The sequence below is a fragment of the Aspergillus ochraceoroseus genome, assembly GCF_002846915.1.
Source record: "Aspergillus ochraceoroseus IBT 24754 chromosome Unknown P175scaffold_5, whole genome shotgun sequence".
Taxonomy (NCBI): Eukaryota; Fungi; Ascomycota; class Eurotiomycetes; order Eurotiales; family Aspergillaceae; genus Aspergillus; species Aspergillus ochraceoroseus.
The window spans coordinates 1,193,226-1,218,132 of NW_024468480.1; the positions used below are offsets into that span (position 1 = coordinate 1,193,226).

Sequence of the window (24,907 nt, forward strand, 5' to 3'; positions counted from 1 at the left end):
CACGGACTATACGTAACTAGTTATATTATATAAGATCTGAATTGCCTGATTAGTACGGCAGAGCATCAATACTCCGTAAAAAGTTCAGTAATGCATGTATTTACCACCTATTTATCTATCTTATACTTAGATTATTATAATCTCCAAGGTAGTAGTATATATAGTCTTTTCTATTATTCTAAATACTGTCCTTCCCTTTTTATATGCTGACTGCAGCTACCCCTCCTGTTGATGTTATGCAGGGTGACTGTGCCGCTTCCTTTTAAGATCTAACATGTAGGGAGAATCTTGAACATTTGGATATGACCTGATGTCCCCTTGACAAGGGTATATTTTGCTAGCATATCGTTGGCGTCTTACCAGGCAGTAACACCCCGCTTTTGGACGCCTATCCCAGACTACAGGAGCAAACCACCAAGAGTTAACAGCTTCTATCCACCAAGCCTTATCGTGGCTGTCCACATCATGCGACATGACGGCCAGAACTTCCAATTAATGCCTCGAAGCAAGACAAACTAGCATTGACTACCCGATTGGTTAATTAACATACCCTGACCAATGTCTAAACCATCGAGATGAGGGATACAGTCAGCGTTGAGCTTGCTGCAAATTATATCTCGGATGAAAGCCTGCACATGTTCGGCTGAATCAACTTGGGACAACCAACACTGCTTGATAATCTTTCCGCATGGAATAGCAGAAATATTAGGGAACTCATTTCTCTTGAAAAGTACTTCTACTTGATCGCTAGGGATCTCCTCGTAGGGGCTGGTTGCTTGAAAAACCTCATAAAGAGTCGACCCGAGTGCAAATAGATCTGTAGCCACGGTAGGTGGGTCTCTCCAATGTCGTGGGAGATAGAATCGAGTTCCCTCGCCAGAGGTTGGTTTAGATCCGTCTAGCGAAGGGCCAGAGAAGTCAATAATTTTGATATCAAGAGTCGCGTCCAAGAGGAAATTTCGCGGTTTAATATCACAATGGATTATGCCGTTACTATGCAGGAGAGAGACAGCTTGTGTAATTTGATATGCCCACTTTAACTTCAGGCCCATCGGAATCGAGCTTTGAGCTTGAATATATGTTTTGAGATCACCGTTTTTCATGTACTCAAGAATAAGGCCATCCCTGGAGTGACCTAATATCCGTACCAGCCTTTCATGTGGGCCAACGCGATCATAGATACTGGCTTCTTTGGCAATGTCCAGGATGTGGTTTTCCACTTCAGCGTCAGGAAATGGTGATTTGAGGATAGTACCATCATCAAGGAGTTCCACAATTCCAGTTAGCCCACCAGAGATAAATTGTCCTTGAGCATCTCTACAAATAGTTTCAACCTTTCCGTGTCCAGTTTCATTTACTTCGCAATCATATTGAAGTCCCTACATATTATAAGTTAGTTAGGAAGCTCTTGCAATAGAAAGGGATGCTTGACTTATACCGCTTCAATATCGTGGCAAGTGGGCCTGTAGATCAGGCGAGATAAAGGAGAAACCAACACAATCTCTATCCAGTCCTTGAGACTATAACATACTGACAGGAATCGCCGCAGTGTCTGCGACAAGAGCATAAAAGCCATTTGAAACGCGGTGGTTGTCAGTGATGCTGCATTGGCGAAGACCGCGTCAAGAGTTGTGTGTGTTGTGTATTCTCGCTAGATACTAATCCCCAGGCATACATAAAGTTATGTATGCTATCTCCCATTTGCATATAACGCAATTTCCAAACGCTATATAACCGCTTCAACTCCACCATTGTTCCCAAAGGAAGCCCATGCCAATTTGAACCTCTTCCAGATTATCCTGGGTATCCACCAGTTCTCTCCACGCGTCTTACATGACTGCTCATTTAACTTGCAGGGCTGCGAGCCATTCTAATAATAGTAGATGAACGGCAATCAAATCATGTTAAACCAACAACCAACCTTCGAACTAACTATGCCGAGTTAGCACTCCTCGAGTCCTCGTTAAGAAGTATGATGCTAGGTGGGGTATGTCGTATTTCCGGAGTAATTCAGGTGCCAGAAGAGACATCGAAACTACCTAGGTACTTTAACTAGTATCCCAACCACTCATGGATTCCGCAGTCACTAGGATCCTGATGATATCCGATAGCCATCTACAGAGTCCACAACTGTCGACCCCTTTGAGGGTGATAGCGAAAGTGCTGCTATGTGGTTTATCAGCTTGCTAAAGCCGGCAGAGTTGGAGCAGCTTGGGGGTTCTCATCCTGCACCTGCACCTCTTGGTTTCTTTGTCTATCGGCGAAGTAGAACCTATGCACCAGAGACCCCGGGATTGCCCGGAGACGGCGCGTAGGTACATTGTTGATGTGGATCCGACAGAATGTCAGAAGTTAATTTGCTAAAATGTACGCCGATATCACAGCGGCGTAGTCGAAATGCATCAGTTGGAAGGGCGACACTTAGGGTTCTAAATCGCGCTATACTAGGTACTTCTTATTCCTTGTACTAACTATCTTCCAGCGACTAGTTAATGATTACCTATCACAATACCCCATGAACACAATTAATGCAAACAGAAGAATTATATCAATTGGCCTGTACCAATCTGTACCTAGGTATGATTTTACTTAGTGTCGGCTGCATCTACTCTGGCCTCCAACAGCTACGCAACCAAGAATGCGCAAAGTACCTCGGTATGCCAAAGGTCCGCGGGGCTGAACTCATTGTCTCGATAATGTGTGATTAGCGCTTACTTGCATGAGATCCTTTAGGAGATATCTATATTATAATCCATCTGCCCCTTCTGATGGGTTATCAAACGTTCTGTGCTGCACAGGGTTGATCTCCCTCGAGTCGTCGCTATATGACCAAGAACGCCATGGGCAGTGCGTCTCAAAATGCAGGCTCCGCAGACCTGAGTGTCTGGGAGAAACTAGATCTCGTTTGCAAAATTGTCCTTATCCTTGTCACGATTCCTTTTCGTCTTGTTGCTGGGCTTTTCCGAGGATCGCGAGGCGCAAAGTCGTATCGAGTCCACGTTGGTCATGGGTTGGTGAGAACGCTCACGGGGCGTTTGACAGCCCGACAAACTCAGTATGCAACATACAAAGTCTCGCATATTCATGATAATATAGACTGATCTTGGCGTAGGTATATGGGCCCTCCTACAAACAAAGGATATGAAGCGTGGGCAAAAGAAAACCGCTTCCCCCCGGATACTGTGGAGTTGAAGCATGGAGGTCTCGGACACTGGCTGGGAAACAAGAAGGCGAAAAAAGTCCTGATCTACTACCATGGTACTTACATTTCCCCTTGGTTATTTGAAGAGAAGACGCTAAAATGAAGAGCAATTAAGGTGGGGGCTTCCAATTGAGCGCGAACCCCTTCTATTTTAAATTCCTCTCAGATCTTATACAAGACCTGGGAAAACAGGGCAAAGATCTGTCTGTCTTCCTCCTCACTTACACTCTGACGCCACATGCTACATACCCAACTCAATTGAGGCAATCTGTCGAGGCCCTTCGCTATATTCTTTCAACCTCACAGTATTCTCCCTCCGACATTTACCTTGGAGGAGACTCTGCGGGCGGAAATATCTGCCTAGGTGTCCTGTCACATCTTTCTCACCCACACCCGGAAATCGAAGCAGTCCAGCTAAATCGCCAGCTGGGTGGAATGTTCATGTTATCTCCCTGGGTGAGCTTCTCGGCAGATTGGCCGTCAGTCCGAGAGCACGAGTACAAAGATGTGGTGGATAAAAAATCCGGCTTGAAATGGGCAGATGATTTCCTTGGGGGTCGAAAGGGCGATAACTACTGCGAGGCGGTTCTTGCGCCTCCCGAATGGTGGGCAAATGCGAAAGTTCGCGATGTCTTGGTTATTGCAGGCTCTGAGGAGCTGTTATTGTCGTCTATTGAGGTGTTTGTGAAGAAATTCAAGGTTCGTTGCATATTCAAAAATTACCTCCCCTATGGGAACTGGTTTCGTCGTTGACCTGGTGATTGGTTTAGGGACAAGTACCCAACACACAATACGTTCTTGTGCCAGATGAGGGCCATGTGTCTGTCATTCTGGATAGCATGATCGGAGTAGAGCAAACCCGCCAGGAAAAGGCGCTCAAGTCTTGGCTCAGTGATGTTATTTAAATCATCGAACAGATTGGGAGAATTATGAGACCTTCTCTTCCGCTGTCTTTACATAATTGACCGCTGACTCCAACGATGTACTGGCTAGTATACATACAGTATACCAATTCACAACCTCTAGAACCACATGCATGACAGTATATCTTCGATGGAGCTATCGCGAAGAAAAGACCTCTGGATCAGTAAAATATTGGGAACATATAAACCCTGAAATCACATTCATAGTGTGAAAGTCCTTTTAATCTGCGCGCTATTCCCGCTCGAGTCCCCGCCACCAGTCGGTCGATCGCACCAAACTCCACATAGTCCTGTTGCTCAGTAACCATGTCGCACATCGTCGATAAATACATTATTACATTGTCTGTTACATCTAGAGTAGAAAGCTTGCTAAAATCCTCACCAAAATTCAGAATCATGGAGTAATTCCAAAGCCTCCCGGATTCCCACTCCTCAACCCTCCATCTGAGCCACCCAACCAAAGCTGAAACGCACGAGATCTGGTCTCCCACGGTCAACGAATGGAAAGACGCACTCACCGTCCCACAGTATCTCGAAGAATACCGTGGCCCTCGCGCGGAACCAGGGCATGACCGAATGGATTCTCGTCGATAGTACCATGGCTCTCCAGACAGAAGGCAAGTGGAACGGGAACCGGGTGATTCTCGCCTCGTGCGAGTCATTCCGCAAGCAAGCCCTAGTGCGCGACGTCAACGGAACGTGCTCGGATGGAATCGCGCACGGCATTGCGAGTGTCTACTGCGACCCTAAACTTCGGGGAAGAGGCTACGCTTCCAGACTGTTGCGGGAACTGAGTCGACCGCTACCTACTACCTGGCAGACGCAAGGCCGCGGGAAGAGATGCATTGCAAGTGTGCTTTTCTCTGACATCGGGCCGAAATTCTATCAGAGTCTAGGGTGGGAGCCATTTCCGAGCTATCAGCTGGAGTTCCAGGCTGGGGAGGGGCAAGGTGCCGCCGCTACGCCGCTTTATGCTGAAGACCTTGCGGCACTTTGTGAAGAGGATGAAGCGGGGGTGAGAAGAGCTATGGCGGTTGCGAGGTCTGCAGGTGATGCGAAGCCTAGGGCAGTCCTCCTCAGAATACGCTCTACATTCTCCGATTGGTGGTGGAGAACAGGTTGCCGGATGCTGAAGCCTTACCGGAGACCGAGAAGAGTTTGGGAGCTGTTCTGCAGGCAGCTCGAGCGGAGGCAGCAGAATGGGGGTTGCACAAGGTGAAGCTGTGGAGTCCGTCGAGCACGCTGGAAGACATGATCAAGCACACGGGTGTTCCATATCGGGCTGAAACGAGAGTGCATCCATCACAGTATACCATGCCTACAGTGGTATGGAGAAGGGGGCGGGAGACCAAGTGAGCTGGAGTGGGCACTGAATGAGAAATATGGCTGGTGTTGACTTGATACTCTAGCTCTATATACAAGAAATGACTGTATCTGGTTTCTGGCCTCATCCTCAACCCTCGCAGTCCACTCATACAAAGCAGCTAGATTCATCCCCTCCGGCCAAACCGGGTTCTTCGTAATCCAGGGAGTCTGTTCCTGCAGCTTAGGTATCAACTTCATATATTTTCATGGAACAGTATACCTCCACTTATCAATCTCATTCGTCAATTCTGACAGAAGGCATCAAGGAGTTGGGGCCAGATGCTTATTTATTTATTTTCTTATTTTTGGTATAAAGATCAGCGAGTCTGGATTGTTACATGTTTCTCGCTACTGCCACGCGTTGTCATCACACAGCAACACATTTCCCCGCATTTTCCATCCCCCTTGGTCTCGTCTAAACCTTTGCATCTCGTTTTGTCAAGATTCCCTTCTTCGATACCTTGAATGATCCTCTCCAGTGGCTCTTCTCCCTGAAACAGGCTCGGTTTGGATCTGACACATGCGGCTGTGCCAGAACTGCACCCAATGACGAAAGTTACCGCTGATAATCGAGCATGTTCAACAGTTATTAACTCTCAAAGACCCAGCCTTGGAAGGTCATAATCGTATTCTTGCTCTCTTTGATACTTTCCCTAGATTCATTGGACTTCATTGTTCTTTCGCGGCTCTGCTGGGTATTTGCTCATCCCTGTGCTGATGGGCGCTTCTACTCCATACGGCGGAGAGCATATATATCCTCTTACTTTCCCAGCGAGAACCTGCAAATAATCTAGCTCATTATGTACCTAGACCTCCGACGCTCTCTAGGAATTGCCTCACTTGCTACGATAGCCCTCGCGACTTTCTCCCGTGAGCGTGACATTGTTAGCCATCTTCCAACGCGGCCACCTTCATACCCCTTAGCTGTCCGCAACCCATATCTCTCAGTATGGATGCCCAGCGACCAAGTGCAGGCATTGCCACACGCAGAACCCCAGTTCTGGGCGGGACAGAGTCTGACGTGGTCTGTGATGGCCCGCGTCGATGAGCAAGCCTACAGCTTGATGAGTGTACAGAGTCCGGGTCCCAGTATACGTCCTGCGGTTGTTCGGAATGCGCAGTATACTGCGACTCACTCGATCTTTACGTTGTCTGCTGGTCCTGTCAACTTTACCCTTGACTTCTTCTCTCCGATTTCTCCATCTAATTATCTCCGACAGTCGCTTCCATTTAGTACGATTTGTCTACCTAGGTTACCATTGTTCCATCCTGGCTAATCACCTCCATCGCAGGTTACTTGACCGTCACGATTTCTGGGGCCTCTTCTAGCGAGATTCAAATATACTCTAGTATTGATGGGAGATGGACAGGGAGACCGCAAAATACCACCCGTAGCTTCCATCAAGAGGGATCTACCTTGGCGTACGCCCTGAAGGTGATGAATGCAACCCCATATTCAGAAGAAGATGATATGGCAACCTGGGGTGAGGCAATTCTAGCATCCCGGCTGACCTCCAAATCGAAGCTCTCCTTCGCTTCTGGTAAGCGTGGAGAGACCCGCTCTCAGTTTGTCAAGAATGGTAGGCTCTCCAGCGACGACGAGCCCTGGGTCCCTGGGGGAATTGTTGCGTTTGCGCACGATCTAGGGACAATAAGTGGGGAGCATTCGGTGAACTTTGCTGTTGGATACGATAGAGAAGCAGCAATCAATTATCTAGGGAAACCGTATACTGGATATTACAGGTCCGAGTATTCTGATACCTATGATGCGTTGGTGCACTTCTTAGACGACTATGAAGATGCTTTGCGCGAATCCGTGATTCTTGACAGAGAAATGGCTGCTCAAGCAACGGCCGCGGCCGGTCAAAAATATGCAGACATAGTCACCCTATCAGCGCGCCAGGCATACGGTGCGATTGACTTGACCATCCCGAATTACTCCCTAGATACAAAGGATATTCTCGCATTTGTCAAGGAGCTTTCCAGCAATGGTAACCTCAACACGGTGGACGTTATCATGCCTGCCTTTCCAATTTACTATGTTATGGATCCGAACTACATCCGTTTGCTACTGGAGCCTATGATGCGGTATCTTGCAGCTGGTCGCTGGCGACAACCGTACGTAATCCATGACATGGGCAAGCACTATCCCAATGCGCTCGGCCACGATGATCAAAAGGCCGAACCGATGCCCATAGAGGAATGTGGTAATCTGATGGTTCTGATGCTGGCATATGTGCGCGCGACGGGCGACACAGCCTGGCCGGCCAGGTACATGGCTCTCCTGAAGAAATATGCGGACTATCTTGTGGATAACAGTATCGAAATCGCAATGCAACTGTCGTCCAATGACGCTGCTGGGGCTCTTGCAAATGAGACCAACCTCGCCATCAAGGCAGCAGTTGGACTCAAGGCATTCGGGATGCTCAGCGGACTTCGTGAATACTCGCGAATTGGGGAAGAGCGGGCCCGTCTTTTCTTTAACCAGGGACTTGGAACCGATGATGCCAAGTCGCACTTCGTACTTCAATACCCTGATAAGCCAAACTCGTGGAAGATCCCTTATAACCTCTTTCCTGATGTGTTGTTCGACCTAAAAACATTCCCGAAAGAAGCGTACCAAATGGGCAATACGTTCTTTAAGAGTGTGCGAGCCGAGTATGGCGTCCATCTAGATAGCCGACAGGACTGGGCCAAATCCGACTGGAATATGTGGCTGGCTGGCACTTTCGACGACCTGAGTACTCGTGACGAGTTTGTGGACGACCTGTGGGCGTTCATGTCCAACGGAAAACACAATTGGCCATTCTCCGACCGCTATGTTTCCACGTCTGCTAAGGGACGGACACCGGGGCACCCTATTTTGTGTCGTGCGCGCCCAACCGTAGGCGGACACTTCGCTTTGATGGCTTTGAAAGGGCCTGGATGTCTCCAGGCCGCTGTATCCCACAAGCTTGGAGCTGAACAAGAACGAGGAGGAGATCCGTTCCCCGAAAAAGAAAGGGGGGATTTGTAGACAGAATCATTGTCCTCGAAGTCTTTTTTGTGTCGAAGTTTTTAGCACCCCCGTATATAGCAACAAAAGGTCTGACTGGTGTTTTTCTGATGGATAAATTGTAGGTACACAGATCGTAGCTAGCCTGGGGCATCCACAACAACGGTGGAAATTTCTAGTTTTCTTCTTTTTCTCTCTGCCATGCCCACAATTTCAATTCATTCAGGAAAGCAATCTCGTACAATTATACTCCATTAAATTCATCCATTTAATAATCTCTGATCCAGGCCGCTACAGCAACACCATAAACACCGAGAGCCTCCTTGCGCCCCCTGGTGCTTACATAATCCCCGCGCTGGTTTGTTCACTCTTCGCCAAACCCGCTGCATTTTTGCTGCTGCTCTTCATCTTCATCGTCTTCTCTCTTGTGTCTCTCTTGTCCTTCTCCTCCCTCACTTGTCGCTTCATCATCTTCGTCGACATTCCTTTCTCCATTCTTCTCCCTACCGTTGAATCGTACCTTACCCCATGGCTTCCGTACGTCTCTGCCTCTGTTGTCCTCATCCTCTTCTTCCTCTCCAAACCCCCCCCCGTTGCTCCCCTTCCCGCATGAGCTTCGTTGTTCAACGTCATCCCCCTCCACCAAGTATCCACGCGTCCGGCAGCTTGAGCACGCGCCGGATGAGATCCCTCTTTTCTGCTTCCGATCGATTTGCTAACATCTCCTATTTCTTCCTCTAGCCCCGTCCTCCGCACAACTTTGGTCCTCAAGGTTATTCGCTTCCTAATGGTGCCTCTGGTCCAGTACCGGGAGCCACCCCTCTCCTCCCCAACAATGGACGAATCATCCAAAACGGTCCTGTAAGAGTGCTGTGTATTGCAGATGTGCGAGGTATGTGTCTGCGGATCTACATCCAATGAATGCATCGTTAGGGGGAAAAAAGCCCACGGAGAATAAGCTAACCGGAGACATTACCTTTTTTTTTGTGTGTGTGTGTGTGTGTACACAGGGAATCTGAAGTCTTTGAATGAACTGGCCAAACAAGCCCGCGCAGACCACATCATTCACACTGGTGACTTCGGTTTTTATGATGACACCTCACTGGAACGAATTGCGGATAAGTGAGTGACCTCAGGCATTCTAGGCACTCGTTTCAGAGTTGAAACGGGGCTTTTCCATTGCACCAGCTTGTGCAAAGTTGATTGGGCCCGCTGACGTTGTATAAATTCCTCCTACAGGACCCTCAAGCACGTGGCCCAATACTCTCCCCTGCTCCCCGAAAGTGTGAAACGCACCATTGCTCAGACACCTCCCCAGCAGTCCATCAAGCAACGCTTCACGCCAGACCAGCTACCCCTCTCAGAGCTTCCCATGCTGCTGGATAAGCGGCTGACCCTCGATGTTCCTGTATACACTGTCTGGGGTGCTTGTGAGGATGTGCGGGTGCTAGAGAAGTTCCGATCGGGCGAGTACAAGGTGGACAAGCTACACATCATCGACGAGGCCAACTCCCGATTGCTGGACATAGGCGGTGTCAAGCTACGACTACTGGGTCTAGGAGGTGCGGTGGTGATGCACAAGCTGTTCGACAATGGCGAAGGCAAGACTACCATTGCAGGAGGCCAGGGTACGATGTGGACGACTTTGTTGCAGATGGGTGAGCTGATTGATACCGCCAACCGGGTATACGATCCGTCCGAAACTCGTATATTCGTTACCCACGCTTCCCCGGCCCGAGAAGGGATGTTGAATCAGGTTTCCGTGACCCTCAAGGCAGATTTCTCCATTTCTGCTGGTCTCCATTTCCGCTATGGTTCTTCCTACAACGAGTTCTCCGTGAACCCCTCTCTAGACCACTACCGGGGCAAGCTGGCTGCCTCGAAGGCTTCTTTCAATGACGTGTGGGAGACGGTGCGAGGTGAAGTTGAGGCTGCTATTTCTTCGAACGAGGCTCAGAAGACACTTCTGGACAATGCACTTGGTGTGGTGGAGAAGATGCCAACTGTTGCCAATGGTGGGAACCCGTTCGGTGGACCTACCAACCCCGGTAGTGCTAGCGGTCAGGTAGATGAGAGCGCTTTCAAGAACATGTGGAACTTCAACCTTGCAGATGCGGCGTTCGGGTTCTTGGTCCTCGAGGTCGAGTCCGGCCGTATTGGTACAGAAATGCGTGCCCAAGGCTTCAACTTCGCTCACCGTAGTGGCAAGCCCCCAGTTGCAGGTGCCGTCCAGCCTGCCGCTCCTGTCTCCGCTGGTGCTCCTGCTGGCATGCCTTCCCCCGCAGCTCGCCCTTCCAGCACAGCTCCTCAGTTTGGCCAGGCTCAGCCCATTCCTACTCGTGCTCCCCCGGCTCAGCAGCCTGTCCCAGTCAAGGGGCCTGCTATCCCAGCTCGCACTTCCCCAGCCCCTGTCATTCCTAAGTCTGTAACTCCTCAGCCTACCAGTGGTGCTGCTTCTCTCCCCGCTGCTTCCCAAACCACAGAGTCGCCCGACATCTCTGTCATAACCGAGGCCAACGGCGCCCCCCAGCCCGAGAAGTCTGCTGAATCGCCTCTACCCAAGACCGAAAGAAAGCAAAGTAACGGTCTCTTCGTGTCAAACGTCGAAAACGAGCAGGCTGCTCGCGAGCTCTTCGCAGAGGAGGACAAGGCCAAGGTGCTTAAAATCGAGAAATGGGGCAAGTATAACCACGTCGTTACCTTCGCAACCGTTGAAGAGGCCAAGGCTGCTCTCGATCGTCTCCCCATCGAATACAAGAAGTCCAGCGGCCCAGGTCAACCCCGTAAACCCAATGTCAAGTTCTTTGAAGACCGTGGCAGCCATCGTGGCAACGCCGGTACCTGGCAAAGCAGCAGCCGCGGCGGCAGCAACACATCACAGCGTGGATATCAAAGCGGAGGGGCTAGTGATAGTGAAACCGGACGCGGACGCGGTTTTGGCGGACGTGGTGGCCGGGGTCGCGGGGATCGAGGCGGGCGTGGTGGACGAGGAGGCCGCGGCGGTTTCGGCAAGACATCAGGCCCATCGGACTCTGCTCCCTCAACATCCACACCCTCTGGCGACAAGCCAGCTGCTTCTGGTGACGTCTAAGGCATGATTTTGACCTATTAGCCTGTTTTGTGTCTATTCCCTTGCTTCTTTTCTTTTTTCTAAATCTATTTCTTTGTGTCTTTTTCCTCTTTTCCAGTGTCGAAATTCTCTTCTCGGCCACCTGTTGTTTTTATTTACCCTCTTCAATGTCCCGCCATGTGTTACCACTAATCTCACGGTCCTCAATATTTTAATTTCTATTCGTGTGATATTCAAAAACTAAAATTTTATGCTTCGACCCCCCCCCCTTTCCAACCATTTCTTTTACCTTCTTTTCTTTAGCGAGATGGCTGTCTGGTATGGAACAGGTCCTTGTTCTTTTTTCTTGACCTTTCCTTTCTCTTTTTATTACTGCTTTTCTTTCTCGCCATTTCTTTTAGTAGGAATGTTTGCTCGCCATTCTTTGGAGACGGCTTGGTAACTGAACTACATTCGCTACAGAGGATGAAGAGAAAGAAGAGGAGGAGAAGGAGGAGGAAGAAAAGGAGAGAAAAAGGGAAGTGAGGTGGAGTGAAACGAAAAGAGAAAAAAAAAAAAAAAAAGGAACAGAATGAAGAAAAGGAGCGTCGGTCGTCAACTACCTAACCTAGGCCTCCTCTGGCTTTTTGTATTCTAAATTTCCTGGAACGCACCAATATCGATACCCTTGTAGTCTGCAATGCTTCCTTGAATTTCTTTTTTCTCTCTCCTTGTCGTTGCTTGGGATTCCCTGCTTGTTTTTCTTGTTTCACGAGGGCTGTGGGAAAAGAGGATAATAACATTCATTATCTCGGGATCACCGAGAGATTCGAGTAGTTGGGTAGGTAAAAGCTGAGACTGAGATTTCGACATCAAGGTTGCGTGTGTCCCTTAATACAATCAATCAATCAAACTTTGAAGAGTATCACAAACAAGACTTGCTTTTTGTGGAAGGAAAGACAGTTTAGTTAACTGTAGGTAGTTGGGCCAAATTATCAAACAGGCGAGAATATCAAGTTCATAGTTACATCCAATAATAGATATAAGAGATAGAGATAGATCATACACCACCCGCAGGCTCCGCGCAAGAAAAATAAAAAAAGGGAAAGACGATGCCCTAAGAGGCATCGGTTCCAACAGCCTCCCGTCAGAACGCAAATGAGCCTGTTCGCTGTTCGCTGTTCGCTGTTCCCTGTCTCCTGTTTCCTGTTCCCTAGGTACTCCGGTTCCTATATGGATGTGATTCCTCCTGTAACGCATAAAAACCAAAGCAAAGCCATGTCCATGTTATTGATGCATTCGCAATGCATGGTGGGTGGGTTGTGTATAATCCTGCGCGAGCCATTTCTGGTGAAACCGTGGGCCCTAAATTCGCCGTAGAGATGATAAAAGGAAAGACCAACCCGATAAGAAAAGATCCGATCCATACACGCATCGGTTTTTTGTACGTCTTCAAAATTAACACAAAAAGAAGGAAATGCTATCGAGAAGAATCTTTTCATGTTTTCGAATTTAAAAGAAAGAGGGGAGGGGGGGGGGGGGACTGAACATCCTGTATCCTAGTATTCCATTACTCCATAATAACGTTAATGAGGTATCGTATCGTAGGGTATTCGTATCTGGATTCGACGGGGAAATGATCATTTGTCGTTATTACTATTCGTCGACTCCTCCCAGAAGGGGTTGGTTCGTTATTCAAACGCGGCCGATGATATCATCCACGTCCTTTTGGTTCACGACGACACCACCCTCAGAGCATCGGGCCTTCGTACGCAGCTCCGAGCATAGGTTATCGACATCAATTTCCCCGTTACGAAACTTCTCCATGGATTGCAGACGATCCCTACCGCAACTATAGTCAATACAGTCGGATTGGACAAAACAGGGAGTGTTCAAATCATACCATATCTTAGTGCACGACAGCATTTGGGACTTATCTTCGCCAGGAACAACCTCCTCGTCCAACTTGCTGTCGATTTCTTCGAGGATGCTCTTTTTGGGTTGCTGACGAGCTCCAACTTCCGTGAGATTATGCGAAGGGCTGCCAAGATCGGGGAGTGGGAAGGCGTCATCAAAGAAGGTATTGAAATCTTGCGACAAGATTGCGTCCTGGGGTTCGCGCCAGTCTCCGAACAGCAACGGATCGAACTGACCGCCATTTTGCTGGGCAAGGAAGTCGAATCCTTGGACATTGTCGTTGGAGGTGGGTTGACTAGGCGTGCTCGTAATGTCTTCACTCTTGTGTCTCACAGCTGGAACAGGGTTACTGATGTTGCCGCACGCCATACCAAGTTGTGCGCAGAAGGACGCCTCACCGTCAATGGTGGAATAAGTGCAAGTGTGATTACTGCTGGCCTCTTTAGGCTTGGTGGCAGGAGACTGCGCACTAGGCTCGGGAGAGGTACCGCTAGAAGAGAGAAATTGGCTCCGGTGGGAATCTGAAGACGACGATGGAGAGTCGGAATTCGACGTATCGTGGAGCGATGCTGTCTGTCGGAACTCGTAGGCCGAAAGGGCGGGAGGAGTGTGTTGCGTGGGGCCGTTAGGAAAAACTGGGGATGCGGCGCTAGATTTAGCAGCTGCAATTCCTTGAAGGGATGGGGAATTAGATTGCTTGACAGGAGAGGAATTCTTCGCGGGTTGGGCAAAAGAATCCCGGTTCAGAACCCCCGGGATCCGAGCTCCTGGTTGATCTTCCTTCGCGTTGTTCTGGTTTGACTTGGCCAATGCGCCGTCATTGAAGATACGGGCACCAGGAAGATCCCCGAACTTCGGGAAATCAAACATGAGTTCATTATTGCTGAGGCGGTTCAGCCGATTGGTGTTCCCTGGATATGAATTAATAGCGGAGAGGGCGTTTCCGCTCGTCACCCAGGAAAGACGCTTGCGATACTCCCGGAGTTCAACCTGCAGCCTCTCCACCTGGGCTCGAAGTAATCCATTCTCCTGATTAGCGCCATCAGACGCCTTTTGTAACTCATCTACTTTGGTTTCCAGGTCCTTCAGGTGCTTCTCCTTCCGCTCGCGGAACGCCCTCTGCGCTGCACGGTTCTGGGCCTTGCGCTTCTACAAAGCTTGTCAGAATTCACAATCGGGCCTAGCATCAAACGCAATTGATACGTACCGAAGTTGGCTCCGAAGTCAGTGGCTTTCTTCCAGGCTTCTTGGCGATTTTGTCGACACTTTCCCTTCGCTTCTTCCCAGACGCCTCATTCTTATCGTCGTCCTCTCCATCAATATCCTTCCTCTTTTCCCCGCCTTCGTATTCCTCGGGTGGGGCACTCTCAGGAAGATCTCCGATTAAGTCCTCAGAGCCTTGAAAGTCCCAATCCAATTCAGGGTTAAAATCGAGAAACGGACTTTCTTCGTACTTTAAACTGTCGAAATGGGCTTGCCGATCAAATCCTGGGGAAGTACTGAAGCTGCCGGAGGAAGCATGACCGGGAGTACTGTCGGGGTTTGATTCGGATTTGGATCTTGAGGTGCTCTGCTGTTGTTTTGAGGGTCGGTTGTTTGATGAAAGAGCAGCCAGAAGAAGGTCCTGTTCACCCGGGGAGAGGTAAAGGCCTTGCTGGTAGAGGGCGTTGAAATCAGTCATGGCGGAATGCTTCTTAACGTAATCCCGTGATATTATTTAATCTCTCACCCAATGAGCGAGAATTGTGGGCAGTTAAGTTGTTAGATAGGCCGGATAGTGAACAAAAGATCGGGAATGACTTCAAGTAGACCGTCAAAATTCTAGGCACTGAGGTCGGGCTTCCCGCCCGTTTACTGCAGCGATAAAGACGGCAAGAGCCAATCTGTACTGTTGGCTATTAGCAATAAAAGAGGGGGTCTGTGATGAAAGACAACTCTCAGGGGGCTCAGGAAAAGTTGCAATGAGCGGATAGGCAGATTCGGCGAGGTGCAATGGCAGGAGATCACTGGACGCAAATCACCAGTTATGGCGAGCTGACGACGATCGAACGAGGTCGTTGAGCTGTTGAGATCCAAAAAATAGGAGGCGAAGGAGGATGCTTGTTTGGAGAAGAGTGGTGGTGAGAACGAGGCTGATATTAACGGGTGGGTGGCTCGTTCTGAGCTGGTAAGAGGGGAAGGTGAAACGAAATGAGGGCGAGGGGTTAGAAGAAAGATATGTCGTCAGAAATAAAAGCTGTAGGGGCAAAATTAGCGCATTAGAGTATCGTCAACGGTTGGTTAGGAGATGAAAGGATGCAGACAGGATCGTGCTGTGGCCGAAGAGGAAGCCAGAGGGAGTCCGGAGGCAAAGGAGGGGGAGCAGGCAGATCACGGGATGTGACGGATAGAAGCGGCAGTATTTTATGATGTGTTTATTGGACAATCCAAGTCCGCAGAAGAGTCAGAACCAATAATATCATTTCTTGTTTCCAGCTGCTTTAAGCCCAACAGAAACGGTCGGCCTGCTTAGAAATCAGCGACTTTCTTCTTTCTTCTACGACCACTTTGCATACGAGACGCTGATAGGTCTCTCTATCAATTACCTATGGAGCCGCCTTGCGCCTTTTTGGTTTTTGAGGCACTCATCTTTTCTCGAGGCTTTCAGTCCGGCATTTCCCTCCGGCCTCCCTCACCAGAGGTCCGGACGGGCCAAGGCAGCCCTGGATACATAAAGAAAAGTCGGGAACCTTAGTAGGAATCCAATCCCCGGTGGCGGAGTTAGGGATCTCGATCTTTGATCACCCTAACTCTGAGTCACAGACGAGACTTAACTAAGTTGAATTGAGGCCTACCTAAGTAACTATGTACATAGGATGTTACGCACATGTCAGCCAAAATGATGAGGGTTCTAACTCTAAGGCTTGGTTCCCCAGGGTTGATGATGTACATGCTATGCGACATCTTCCCTACTCTTGAGCACTATTAATTGGTACCACGGCATCATATTCCTCCGTTAACGACTCGGATGTCACACCATCCGGAACCGAGGAATTCACGCTCGTCTAAGTACTAGAAGTTCCGTAATTCGGAATTATAATTGGAATGGTTCTAGACAAACTTTAGGAAGTGGGAGTAAATATCTCACCCAAATTGATATACTAGGTCCCATCAGTCATGAATATGCACCTTATTCTTGCCAAGCCAGGGGCTAGGATCCATCAAGAGTCAATTCCTCCTTCTAGAGAAGATGTGTCTCCGTGAAATTATATACAGAGAGGTAGAGTCAGATGAGGTCATCCGAAAATTTGGCGTCGTGTGGCGGTCGCTGTGATCACGTGTACATACTGACCAAAGAGGAAATCCACCAAATTGGTCTTGGATTCTCCAACTCCACATCACAATCTATCACCAATAATCAACCACACTCATTACAGGCTGGATCAGACCTATAATATCTTTCTTATCTTCAGACCTGTATCTCGTGTTTTTTTTTTTTTTCTATCCCTCTCTATTATCTAACCATGTCAGACGTTGCGGCCCTGGAGGCTGAGGTCAAGGAATTCAAGCTTCAGGTATACCAACTCCGCCAGCTATCTTCCCAACATACCGTCCAGTTGACTAAATGTTTCTAGCTTGAAACCGTTCAATCGAGTTTGCAGGTAGACCCAGATAACACGGAACTACAAAGTCTCAAGGCTGAGCTGGAAGAACTTATAAACCTCACTGCAACATCCATCGCCGAACTCAAACCGGCCGCACCCCCCGCAAGATCCTCTTCCTCTCTACCAGCGAAGGCGAAAGACGCGAGAGAAGACTACCCCCCCAAATCCAGTTTCCGTGCTCCCACAGTCGAACAAGTCGAGGAACCCTCCGCCCCGGTCTCCTTTTCCGTTAATGAACATGTGCTGGCGCGCTGGGTCTCGGGAGACAACTCCTTCTATCCAGCTCGCATCACCTCCATCACCGGTTCATCTAGCAACCCCGTGTATATTGTCTCGTTCAAGTCATACGGAACGGTGGAATCTCTAACCGCAAAAGACCTTAAACCCATTTCCAACGGTGAATCGCGAAAGCGCAAGGCTGATGGAAGCCCAGGCAGTTCTTCATCCCAGTCCCCCGCTCCCCAACCTCCCCACGCCAGCGTGATTTCTGCCGCAGCGGACATAAACCCAGCATTGGCAAACCAGGCGCGGAAAGAGCCGAGCAAGGTTGGCGATGGACCCCCACGTCCTACGAAAGCACCTCGCAAGGTCAAGGCTTCAAAGGAGCTCGAGGAGGGTAAGATGAAATGGAAGGATTTTGCCAGCAAAAGCAAGTATGGGCGAAAGGAAAGCATGTTCCGGACTGGAGAAGGGTTGAACGCCCGAGGTATATTAACTGCAAGTAAATGAAGTGATCACCAAATGCTAACTGCCTCACTAGTGGGTTTTACCGGATCCGGACAGCAGATGCGCAAAGACCCCACCCGAACACGACATGTTTATCAACAAGGCGAAGAAGAGGGTTATTAAAGCTTCGGCAATGGTCCCGCATCAGGGTGCCCGTTATGACTTACGGCCCGCCTTTTTTTTTTTTTTTTCTCTCCTTTCTTTCTTTCTCTAACTCCAATACGTTCCGTGTATTTCTTCTATTACCGTGTACTGTTCTTATTGCTAACCAGGCTATTGGTAGCAGATAGTTCTCTTCATGATTTCGGTCAGGGAGTGTTATACATAATCCGATTGGAGCTGGTATCATGGTTCCTCACACTCACGAGCTATTTTGCTGTGCGATGGTTTCTAATATGTTCTGTGCTAGGTTGATATTCTACATTCTTGTAGTTTTAAAAGCATCGTAGCTATCAACTTTATATAGTCCAGGTCACCGTGCAGATCGTTGGTAGCATTAGCCGACTGGCAAAGTATTGACTACTTAGAAGCGACATCTTCTCAAATAACAATTAGGTGCAGATTTATAAAAAATATATATATATATATATATATATAGATACATGAAATATAGAATCCACATTCATCTTCATCCGATGCTCGATTCGCCCGCCTACCACCACGTGACGTGATTTTACCGTCTTTATTCAACCTCCATCTTCCCATAGTCTCCCCCAGCTGCCGGGTAACAACCCCGGAAGTTGTTGGGCTATAACCAACCTCTAACAAGGGTAACCCGCCGCCATGGACCCATGCAAGGAGCAGAAAAAGATGCCCTGCATCCGTCTTGGAGAGGCCGATCCAGCAACAACATTGACTCGGCCGCCGGCTCCTTTCCCCACCCATTCTACCGCGGAGCAGAGAGCGGAGATGCGTTTCGGAGTCCATGGAAATGCCGTTTGTATGTACTCGTCGTGCGGATTGTAGCATGCTCTCTCTCTCCCTCTCTCACACACACATCCCTGAATATCCCACAGTCACCGGCGGAGCTGGTGTCCTGGCCCTTGCATCTGCTCGAGCCCTCCTCGAGCATGGTCTTGAAGGAATAGCGCTCCTAGATTTGTCCCGTGCATTTGAACAAAGCGAGGCCAATATCCGTGCCCTGCGCGCAGACTTCCCCGGCGGGAAGATCCTCACTTATCCGTGTGATGTCACCGATGCGAAGGAAATGAGTGGCGTCGCGGAACGGATCCGGGACCAGCTCGGGGCACCCCCTAAAATCCTATGTTGCTTTGCAGGGATAGTGGGGTGTGTGGCCGCAGAGGAAATGGAGATTGAGCAATGGCGACGTCTGATTGATGTGAACACCACGGGGTCCTGGATTGCAGCGCAGACCTTCGGAAAGTATGTTCCCCCCCCCCCCCCCCCCCCCCCCAACCTTACAAGTTTGGGCCACGTTGGTGAATGGTTCGCAGACAGATGATTGCGGCCGCGCAGGGCGGCAGAATTGTGCTGGTTGCTTCGATCAGCGGTCACCGTGTCAATTTCCCCCAGCCGCAGGTTGCATATAATGTCTCCAAAGCGGCTGTCCTGCACATGCGGAGCAGTCTGGCCGCGGAGTGGACCCGTTACGGGATCCGAGTCAACTCGATCTCTCCGGGATATATGGACACGCCTCTCAACGAAGGCGAGGATCTGGAAGCCTGGAGACAGGTGTGGGCGGAGCGTAACCCAATGCGCCGGATGGGATCGCCACAGGAACTCACGGGGCCGGTGGTCTTTCTATGCAGTGACATCGGAGGGAGCTATGTAAATGGAGCCGACATTGTGGTGGACGGTAGGTTGAGCCTTGGGAAAAAAAAAAAAAAAATATCTCTGTACATATGCTAACAACTCCATCCATCCCAGGTGGCGGGTTGGTTTTCTAGTCCATTTTCATATCTGCTTAGTAGACAGACAGACACAACCCGGGGTTGTTCAACATGGAGCATACATACATACATACATAACTTGAGATCATATCCCGCCGTAACAACAACAAAGTTCTACTGTATTTAGGCACCTGGATGGGTTTAATATGGTGTTTAGCATGAAGAAGAGCAAACCCAAAAATAAAGTGAAATCCCACGACACAGCAACGTCTTCTTGGGGTGAAAGATTCTAACTCTCTTGACCTTGCAAGCCGGTATGAGTGAGTTTTGCGCGGGAGGGGGGAGGAGGCCTGGAATCTATCTACCTAATCGACTTTGATCTGATCCGGCCATGATGGGAACTTTTTTATGTGCGAGCGAGCGAGCGAGCGACGCGACTTGACTTTGTTACCCCATACATACATACTAGTAGTAGTAGTAGTAGACCAGAGACAAAACTACAGAGAACGCAATACGAGCAGAAACAAATCTACAACGAGAACCGGAGCAGCAGAAAAAAAAAAAAAAAAAGGCATGCAGCCGTAATTCATCCCATCCTAAATCATCCTGGACGCCGCGCTCAAAAAACATTTCATCCGTGCGCAATCCAAGAGAGAGAAAAAAAAATCCCCACCATTCCCGGCTGCGGGCGATGGTCGTCGACCGTAAGTTCTGTTGTTGAACCACATCACATATTCATACAGAAAGACAGCGCGGGACAGTTATCGTAATAGTACAGACAAACCCAAAACAAAAACAAAATGAAATGAAATGAAATGAAATGAAATGAAATCCGTGCGAGAGTGGGAAACATGGTCCCCTCCCGGGGGGGTGCAAGAGAGAAAGAGAGAAAGAGAGAAAGAGAGAAAGAGAGAGAAAAATAGCTGAAATGACATTTTTCCATTACCGCGTAAACTCCGTCCAAACCGTGCTCAGCCATCCTGCTGGGACGCCTGTTTCAGAAGACATCGTGCTCGGTAATTGTTCGTATTCACATCCTTCTAGGAAGGCAAGTACGTCGTCTCCGATGAGGCTGCTGGCCCACATATTGTTGTATCCCTCCAGGCCGTCCACCGTCATGGGCGGGGATGCGGCCGGGGGTCCCACACATCCCGGGGGCGGGAGCAAAGGCAGGTGGTGGGTGCCTGCCGCAGAAGTGATAGGAGGGAGGGACTGCGAATAGGGAGGGGGTGGCGCTTGCGACCGCGAGTTCAACCACGAATTGAGAGGTTGTAAGCGAGTTGAGGAGGGGGGAGGGCCGGCGCCAGATTGCGCGGATGTGGGGGCTGAATTGGCTAGTGGTCCTCCATACGCACCCGCAGGTCCCAAAGAGGGAAGAGTGGGAGAAGAGTTGGTATAGAGCGGGCCATCGGGGTGGTGTTGCAGAGATGGGAGGGAGAAGGCGGATTGGGATTGGAGGGATCGACTAGGGGGCAGGGGAAGACTAGGCCGGCGTTCTCCGTCAGGGCCGGGCAGTGCGAGTCCAGGACTGTTAACCGGTACCCAGGACTCGCGCCGCCCCCCCGCTCCATCTAGGGACGCCTCGGCGACATCGCCAGGTTCACTGCGGACAGCATTGCTGCCAGCATCGCTCAGGTTTGTCGCTCGATCGCTGACCGCTCCTGGCCCATCTTCGTCGTTTCCGACGCCTTCTGGAAGTTGGTCGTCAAGGGCGCCAAAGTCGAGGAAGAGCTTTTCCAGTAGTTTAAACTCGTCAAACGCACCGCCAGCCCCTCCGCCGCCTCCGCCTCCTTCGCGAGCCGGACGGATACCATTCCCGCTGTGTAGGTCGTCTGGAATCATCATATCGATCCTGCGACAGTGTCGTCGAAAGTCCCGTTTAACTTTCGAGAAGTAGCTGTGCAACCGGTTCAAGGTGCGGAACCAACCCCGGGCCATTTTCAGCCGCGGGCGCATCTTGCGTAGGATATCGAGGACCTGGCGGGCTTGGGCCTGGCCTTGACACGGACGATCCCCCGTCGGTTTCGGGGCGAATACGCCATCAAGGTCCATCTGGGGGAAGTGCGCGGCGTATACTCCAACAAATGCGGCATTGTAGATGGCAAACCCCACGAGCGGGTTCTCCACCAAGACTCCACGGTCCTGGCAGGTGACCACCAAATCCATCATCTGGCGCGCGGCGGCAAAGAGCTCGCGGGCACTCTCCCGCCAGAAACACTCGGGCATTCCCGATTTATCCCCGTGCTCATCCAGCGGTCCAATGGGTTCGGTGCACCGCACGGGCACGAAGGGTAAGTAGGTGCGATGGAGAACAATCACCGACAGGAAATACACCACATGCATCACGGTGTAAGGGGGTAGGGTGTTTTTATACATAATGTGCGTATCAGTATTACGGGGGGAGTATTGTAAGTTGCGAGAAAGCCCATCGCGGAATTCTCCTAGCACGGTCCGAAGACGGAAGAAGCGCGAATCCGGGTGCCATGGGGGAAGCTGTTCATTCCTGTTGTTCACGTTAATGGGGGGTGCCCCGTTAAGAGTGGGAGGGGCATGTATACCTTCGTGGCACTGCGCAAGACCATTTAGCAATGCTTCCCCACACACGAGTGACGCGAATGACCCGACTTAAAACCGACTCTTCCGCACCGACCTCCCATCGGTCAACCTCATCCTCCCCCGAATCCTTTCGCCGGGAGACTGGGGACCATGGTCGATTATCAGAACCATTGTGGGCCAGCTTTTCGTCACCAAAGCCACCAATGCTTTGACGGATGCTGGGAATCTGCACGCCCTGCGAACTAAAGCTTTGGGGACGCCGTCCAACAGGTTCATTGAGACGAGAGGTACGCACGCGCTCGCCAAAGGCAAAAGCATTGTCGCTCGGGAGCTGGATCCCCAGATTCTTGACTCGCACCATGCGTGGGCGGTATTTCCCACTGCTCAGACTGCGGTCGAGGATAAAGCAGGCCCAAAAGGTGCGGCGCTTGGTCTCCTGTGCGATCACATCATCCGATGTCTGCTCATTTTGCTCCACCGGCCGGTGTGACACCCCGAACAGGTCTGGCTCGGATTTAAGGGCTGGGGATCGCGGGCCGTCGCGGGAGAAAACGTCATTCTCGAGCTCAAAGGGCAGGCCCATGGCCTGTGACAAGCGGATAGCCATCCCGACGTATAGCCAAGCGCTTTTACCGTGGCACATACCCCATTCGTGCAGGGCTAGCATCAACAGCGCCTGAATGCGGGTGAGATCGGCAACGGCAAGACTAGCGCCATCCGCGCCGGCCAGCCGGCTGCGCAGCACCTTCGCATAGTATTCAGAGGCGACGAGCGGGTTCGACGGAGTTCCCGAGGACGACGGGGAATGGTAGGCCACCAGTTGCGGGTGGAACCGTGCGGTCAGTGCGAGAACCCCCAGGGGAATCAGGGGATTGGGATCCGGTTTGGAGACGAGTGGAGCGGGGGTCTGATCGTGAGGTAGTTCTGGATGTGTCGGGTTGACGGTGGTGGTGGTGGTGGAGGAGGAGGAGGAGGAGACGGCAGCAGTGGTGGGCTGATTCCCCGAAAGCTGTCGAATCTGCCCCATAAAGGACGCGGGGTGAAGAAAAGGCAGCAGGGTCGCAAAGTGGGACTGGAACAGATCGAAGACGGCCTCCCAAACCTTGACCGTCAAGACAGAGGAATCGAGCACATCGAGGGAGGTCTTGGAAGCATCCTTGGCGGCGGAGGACGCGAGTCCGACGCTCTTCCGGGGGCGTTGTCGCTTGGGGCTGTCCCAGTCCCCATTGCGATCCTCCCCGTCAGCCAACGCAGCAATATCCCGTTTCGCAGTGCCCGCGCCGACCCCGATGGCAGGCGTCGGGTAAACACAATCGCGACCCGAGGATTCACAAGCGCGACAGGTGGTGTCGATGCCGGCATTAACACACTTGATCTTACTTCGCCGGCAGCGCGCACAGGCGATGCTGGACCGCATGATGACGACAGTCGATCAGCACGGGAGACGGGAGACGACCCGTCTCACCTAAGAGAGAGGGAGCAAGGGGGGAGAAAGGTTGATAGGATAGGGGAGAACGAGGGAGGAGGAAGCCCGGTCAGGACTCCAGACAGTGTGTTCGTATTTTTGGCAGCGTATTTCTCCGGTAATTAAAGCCCCGGGATTCCGCGCACGACTTGTAGCGGTCAGATTCAGAATCGGCGAGGAATGAAACAGGGGGAATGATGGATGATGGCTGAGAATGTGGTGTCTGGAGTAATGGAGTCAGTACAGCCCAACACTAAATAGTCCCAAACACAAACCCAGCAGAGGTTCGGAAAGCCGTTGTGTTTTCTTTTTCTTTCTTTTATTCAGTCTGATCCGAGGGTACAGCACTAGATCACAAGCAAGGAGAGCAAGGGACAAGGGACACGGGACAAGGGGATAGGGGAGTGTGGGAGGACAAACAAAAAGAGGGAAATTCCAAGCAAATCCCGAGAAATTGTACAAAGAATAGAATAAATCAAGAAGAATAATTTGTGTATTACCTTTTGATTTTCACAGGAATCCACAGGCACACCCGGAACGAGCGGAGTGTGGGGGAGAAGGAGTCGAGGTGGTCCAGAGGGGGAATGGGGACCGGTCAAGATAAATAGCTGAGTCCCTAGGTAGGAAATAGGGGAGCAAAACAAAAAGAAGAGAAAGAGAAAGAACGAAAGAAAGAAAGAAAGAAAGGGAAGCCCGAGAGTAATAAAGAAGTTGAGCCGAAGATGTTCAGTTCATCCCACAGAATCCTCAATTTGTGGAGGCCCGACAGGTTAGTCCGGAGACGGATTAGACTCGCAGGATTCATCAAAGACCGAGACTAAAGAGGAAGAGGAAGAAGAAGAGAAGAGAAAGAAGTTTCCGATTGCCGAGAATGTGATTTTCGAAGAAGACGGGGAATTACACGGGACGAGGTCATCCGGACGGATTACCAGTAGGTGTCCGTTTCTTAAGTACCCTAGGGTAGTCTAGACTGGCCCTGCATCGGGAGTCTCCCCGCGGGGAACAGATAGGTAGACAGGGATTGAAACCCGACTCCAGATCTATATATATCTCTATCTCTATCTCTATCTATCTAGATGGATAGATAGATAGATAGATAGATAGAGATCGAGGTATATAAACCTAGATATAATATAGAGATGACGTTCCCTGCGCATTTTACCCGGTGGTCCTGGTCTTCCCCGCATACCGAATACCATAGCAGAGGTCCGGGAT

At 50.3% G+C, this 24,907-nt stretch overlaps 9 protein-coding genes across 9 annotated transcripts; 6 read left to right on the plus strand and 3 right to left on the minus strand.

The window, feature by feature from the left end:
- Positions 1-356: 356 nt before the first annotated feature.
- On the minus strand, positions 357-1,849 carry P175DRAFT_0558256 (uncharacterized protein; the record flags this gene model as incomplete). Its single annotated transcript, XM_040900831.1, has 3 exons — positions 1,439-1,849; positions 551-1,379; positions 357-388 (listed from the first exon to the last, which is right to left on the minus strand). The coding sequence occupies exons 1-3, from the start codon at positions 1,574-1,576 to the stop codon at positions 357-359; spliced, it is 999 nt and encodes a 332-aa protein (XP_040751461.1). The 5' UTR covers positions 1,577-1,849.
- Positions 1,850-2,633: 784 nt separating this feature from the next.
- On the plus strand, positions 2,634-4,234 carry P175DRAFT_0502215 (alpha/beta hydrolase). The gene is made up of 4 exons (XM_040897334.1): positions 2,634-3,055; positions 3,113-3,258; positions 3,318-3,901; positions 3,973-4,234. Exons 1-4 carry the CDS (start codon positions 2,826-2,828, stop codon positions 4,105-4,107), a joined length of 1,095 nt encoding a protein of 364 aa, XP_040751462.1. The 5' UTR covers positions 2,634-2,825; the 3' UTR covers positions 4,108-4,234.
- A 238-nt stretch (positions 4,235-4,472) lies between these two features.
- On the plus strand, positions 4,473-5,750 carry P175DRAFT_0502216 (GNAT family N-acetyltransferase). The gene has a single exon (XM_040897335.1). It carries the CDS (start codon positions 4,724-4,726, stop codon positions 5,342-5,344), a length of 621 nt encoding a protein of 206 aa, XP_040751463.1. The 5' UTR covers positions 4,473-4,723; the 3' UTR covers positions 5,345-5,750.
- Positions 5,751-5,960: 210 nt separating this feature from the next.
- Positions 5,961-8,705, plus strand: P175DRAFT_0460422 (putative glutaminase). The gene is made up of 2 exons (XM_040894724.1): positions 5,961-6,723; positions 6,783-8,705. The coding sequence occupies exons 1-2, from the start codon at positions 6,291-6,293 to the stop codon at positions 8,504-8,506; spliced, it is 2,157 nt and encodes a 718-aa protein (XP_040751464.1). The 5' UTR covers positions 5,961-6,290; the 3' UTR covers positions 8,507-8,705.
- A 308-nt stretch (positions 8,706-9,013) lies between these two features.
- On the plus strand, positions 9,014-11,576 carry P175DRAFT_0493864 (uncharacterized protein; the record flags this gene model as incomplete). Its single annotated transcript, XM_040895993.1, has 5 exons — positions 9,014-9,022; positions 9,227-9,377; positions 9,419-9,475; positions 9,496-9,607; positions 9,725-11,576. 5 exons carry the CDS (start codon positions 9,014-9,016, stop codon positions 11,574-11,576), a joined length of 2,181 nt encoding a protein of 726 aa, XP_040751465.1.
- A 1,653-nt stretch (positions 11,577-13,229) lies between these two features.
- yap1 (putative bZIP transcription factor AP-1/Yap1) lies at positions 13,230-15,132 on the minus strand (the record flags this gene model as incomplete). Its single annotated transcript, XM_040894010.1, has 3 exons — positions 13,230-13,377; positions 13,438-14,600; positions 14,659-15,132. The coding sequence occupies 3 exons, from the start codon at positions 15,130-15,132 to the stop codon at positions 13,230-13,232; spliced, it is 1,785 nt and encodes a 594-aa protein (XP_040751466.1).
- Positions 15,133-16,917: 1,785 nt separating this feature from the next.
- On the plus strand, positions 16,918-18,012 carry P175DRAFT_0502222 (tudor domain-containing protein). The gene is made up of 3 exons (XM_040897336.1): positions 16,918-17,005; positions 17,066-17,801; positions 17,856-18,012. Exons 1-3 carry the CDS (start codon positions 16,955-16,957, stop codon positions 17,942-17,944), a joined length of 876 nt encoding a protein of 291 aa, XP_040751467.1. The 5' UTR covers positions 16,918-16,954; the 3' UTR covers positions 17,945-18,012.
- Positions 18,013-18,501: 489 nt separating this feature from the next.
- P175DRAFT_0480967 (oxidoreductase, short chain dehydrogenase/reductase family) lies at positions 18,502-20,160 on the plus strand. The gene is made up of 4 exons (XM_040895443.1): positions 18,502-18,761; positions 18,838-19,204; positions 19,276-19,637; positions 19,709-20,160. The coding sequence occupies exons 1-4, from the start codon at positions 18,605-18,607 to the stop codon at positions 19,726-19,728; spliced, it is 906 nt and encodes a 301-aa protein (XP_040751468.1). The 5' UTR covers positions 18,502-18,604; the 3' UTR covers positions 19,729-20,160.
- A 453-nt stretch (positions 20,161-20,613) lies between these two features.
- P175DRAFT_0510024 (putative C6 transcription factor) lies at positions 20,614-23,644 on the minus strand (the record flags this gene model as incomplete). The annotated part of the gene is made up of 2 exons (XM_040898479.1): positions 20,614-22,174; positions 22,230-23,644. 2 exons carry the CDS (start codon positions 23,642-23,644, stop codon positions 20,614-20,616), a joined length of 2,976 nt encoding a protein of 991 aa, XP_040751469.1.
- Between the last annotated feature and the right edge of the window lie 1,263 nt (positions 23,645-24,907).

Coding starts and splice junctions, on each gene's coding strand:
- P175DRAFT_0502222 (XM_040897336.1), top strand. CDS start 16,955: ATGTCAGACGTTGCGGCCCTGGAGGCTGAGGTCAAGGAATTCAAGCTT. Junction 17,006..17,065: donor TCAAGGAATTCAAGCTTCAG/GTATACCAACTC, acceptor AAATGTTTCTAG/CTTGAAACCGTTCAATCGAG. Junction 17,802..17,855: donor AGAAGGGTTGAACGCCCGAG/GTATATTAACTG, acceptor CTGCCTCACTAG/TGGGTTTTACCGGATCCGGA.
- P175DRAFT_0502216 (XM_040897335.1), top strand. CDS start 4,724: ATGGCTCTCCAGACAGAAGGCAAGTGGAACGGGAACCGGGTGATTCTC.
- P175DRAFT_0480967 (XM_040895443.1), top strand. CDS start 18,605: ATGGACCCATGCAAGGAGCAGAAAAAGATGCCCTGCATCCGTCTTGGA. Junction 19,205..19,275: donor GCAGCGCAGACCTTCGGAAA/GTATGTTCCCCC, acceptor AATGGTTCGCAG/ACAGATGATTGCGGCCGCGC. Junction 19,638..19,708: donor AGCCGACATTGTGGTGGACG/GTAGGTTGAGCC, acceptor CATCCATCCCAG/GTGGCGGGTTGGTTTTCTAG.
- P175DRAFT_0502215 (XM_040897334.1), top strand. CDS start 2,826: ATGACCAAGAACGCCATGGGCAGTGCGTCTCAAAATGCAGGCTCCGCA. Junction 3,056..3,112: donor TTGACAGCCCGACAAACTCA/GTATGCAACATA, acceptor ATCTTGGCGTAG/GTATATGGGCCCTCCTACAA. Junction 3,259..3,317: donor AGTCCTGATCTACTACCATG/GTACTTACATTT, acceptor AGAGCAATTAAG/GTGGGGGCTTCCAATTGAGC.
- P175DRAFT_0460422 (XM_040894724.1), top strand. CDS start 6,291: ATGTACCTAGACCTCCGACGCTCTCTAGGAATTGCCTCACTTGCTACG. Junction 6,724..6,782: donor CCGACAGTCGCTTCCATTTA/GTACGATTTGTC, acceptor CCTCCATCGCAG/GTTACTTGACCGTCACGATT.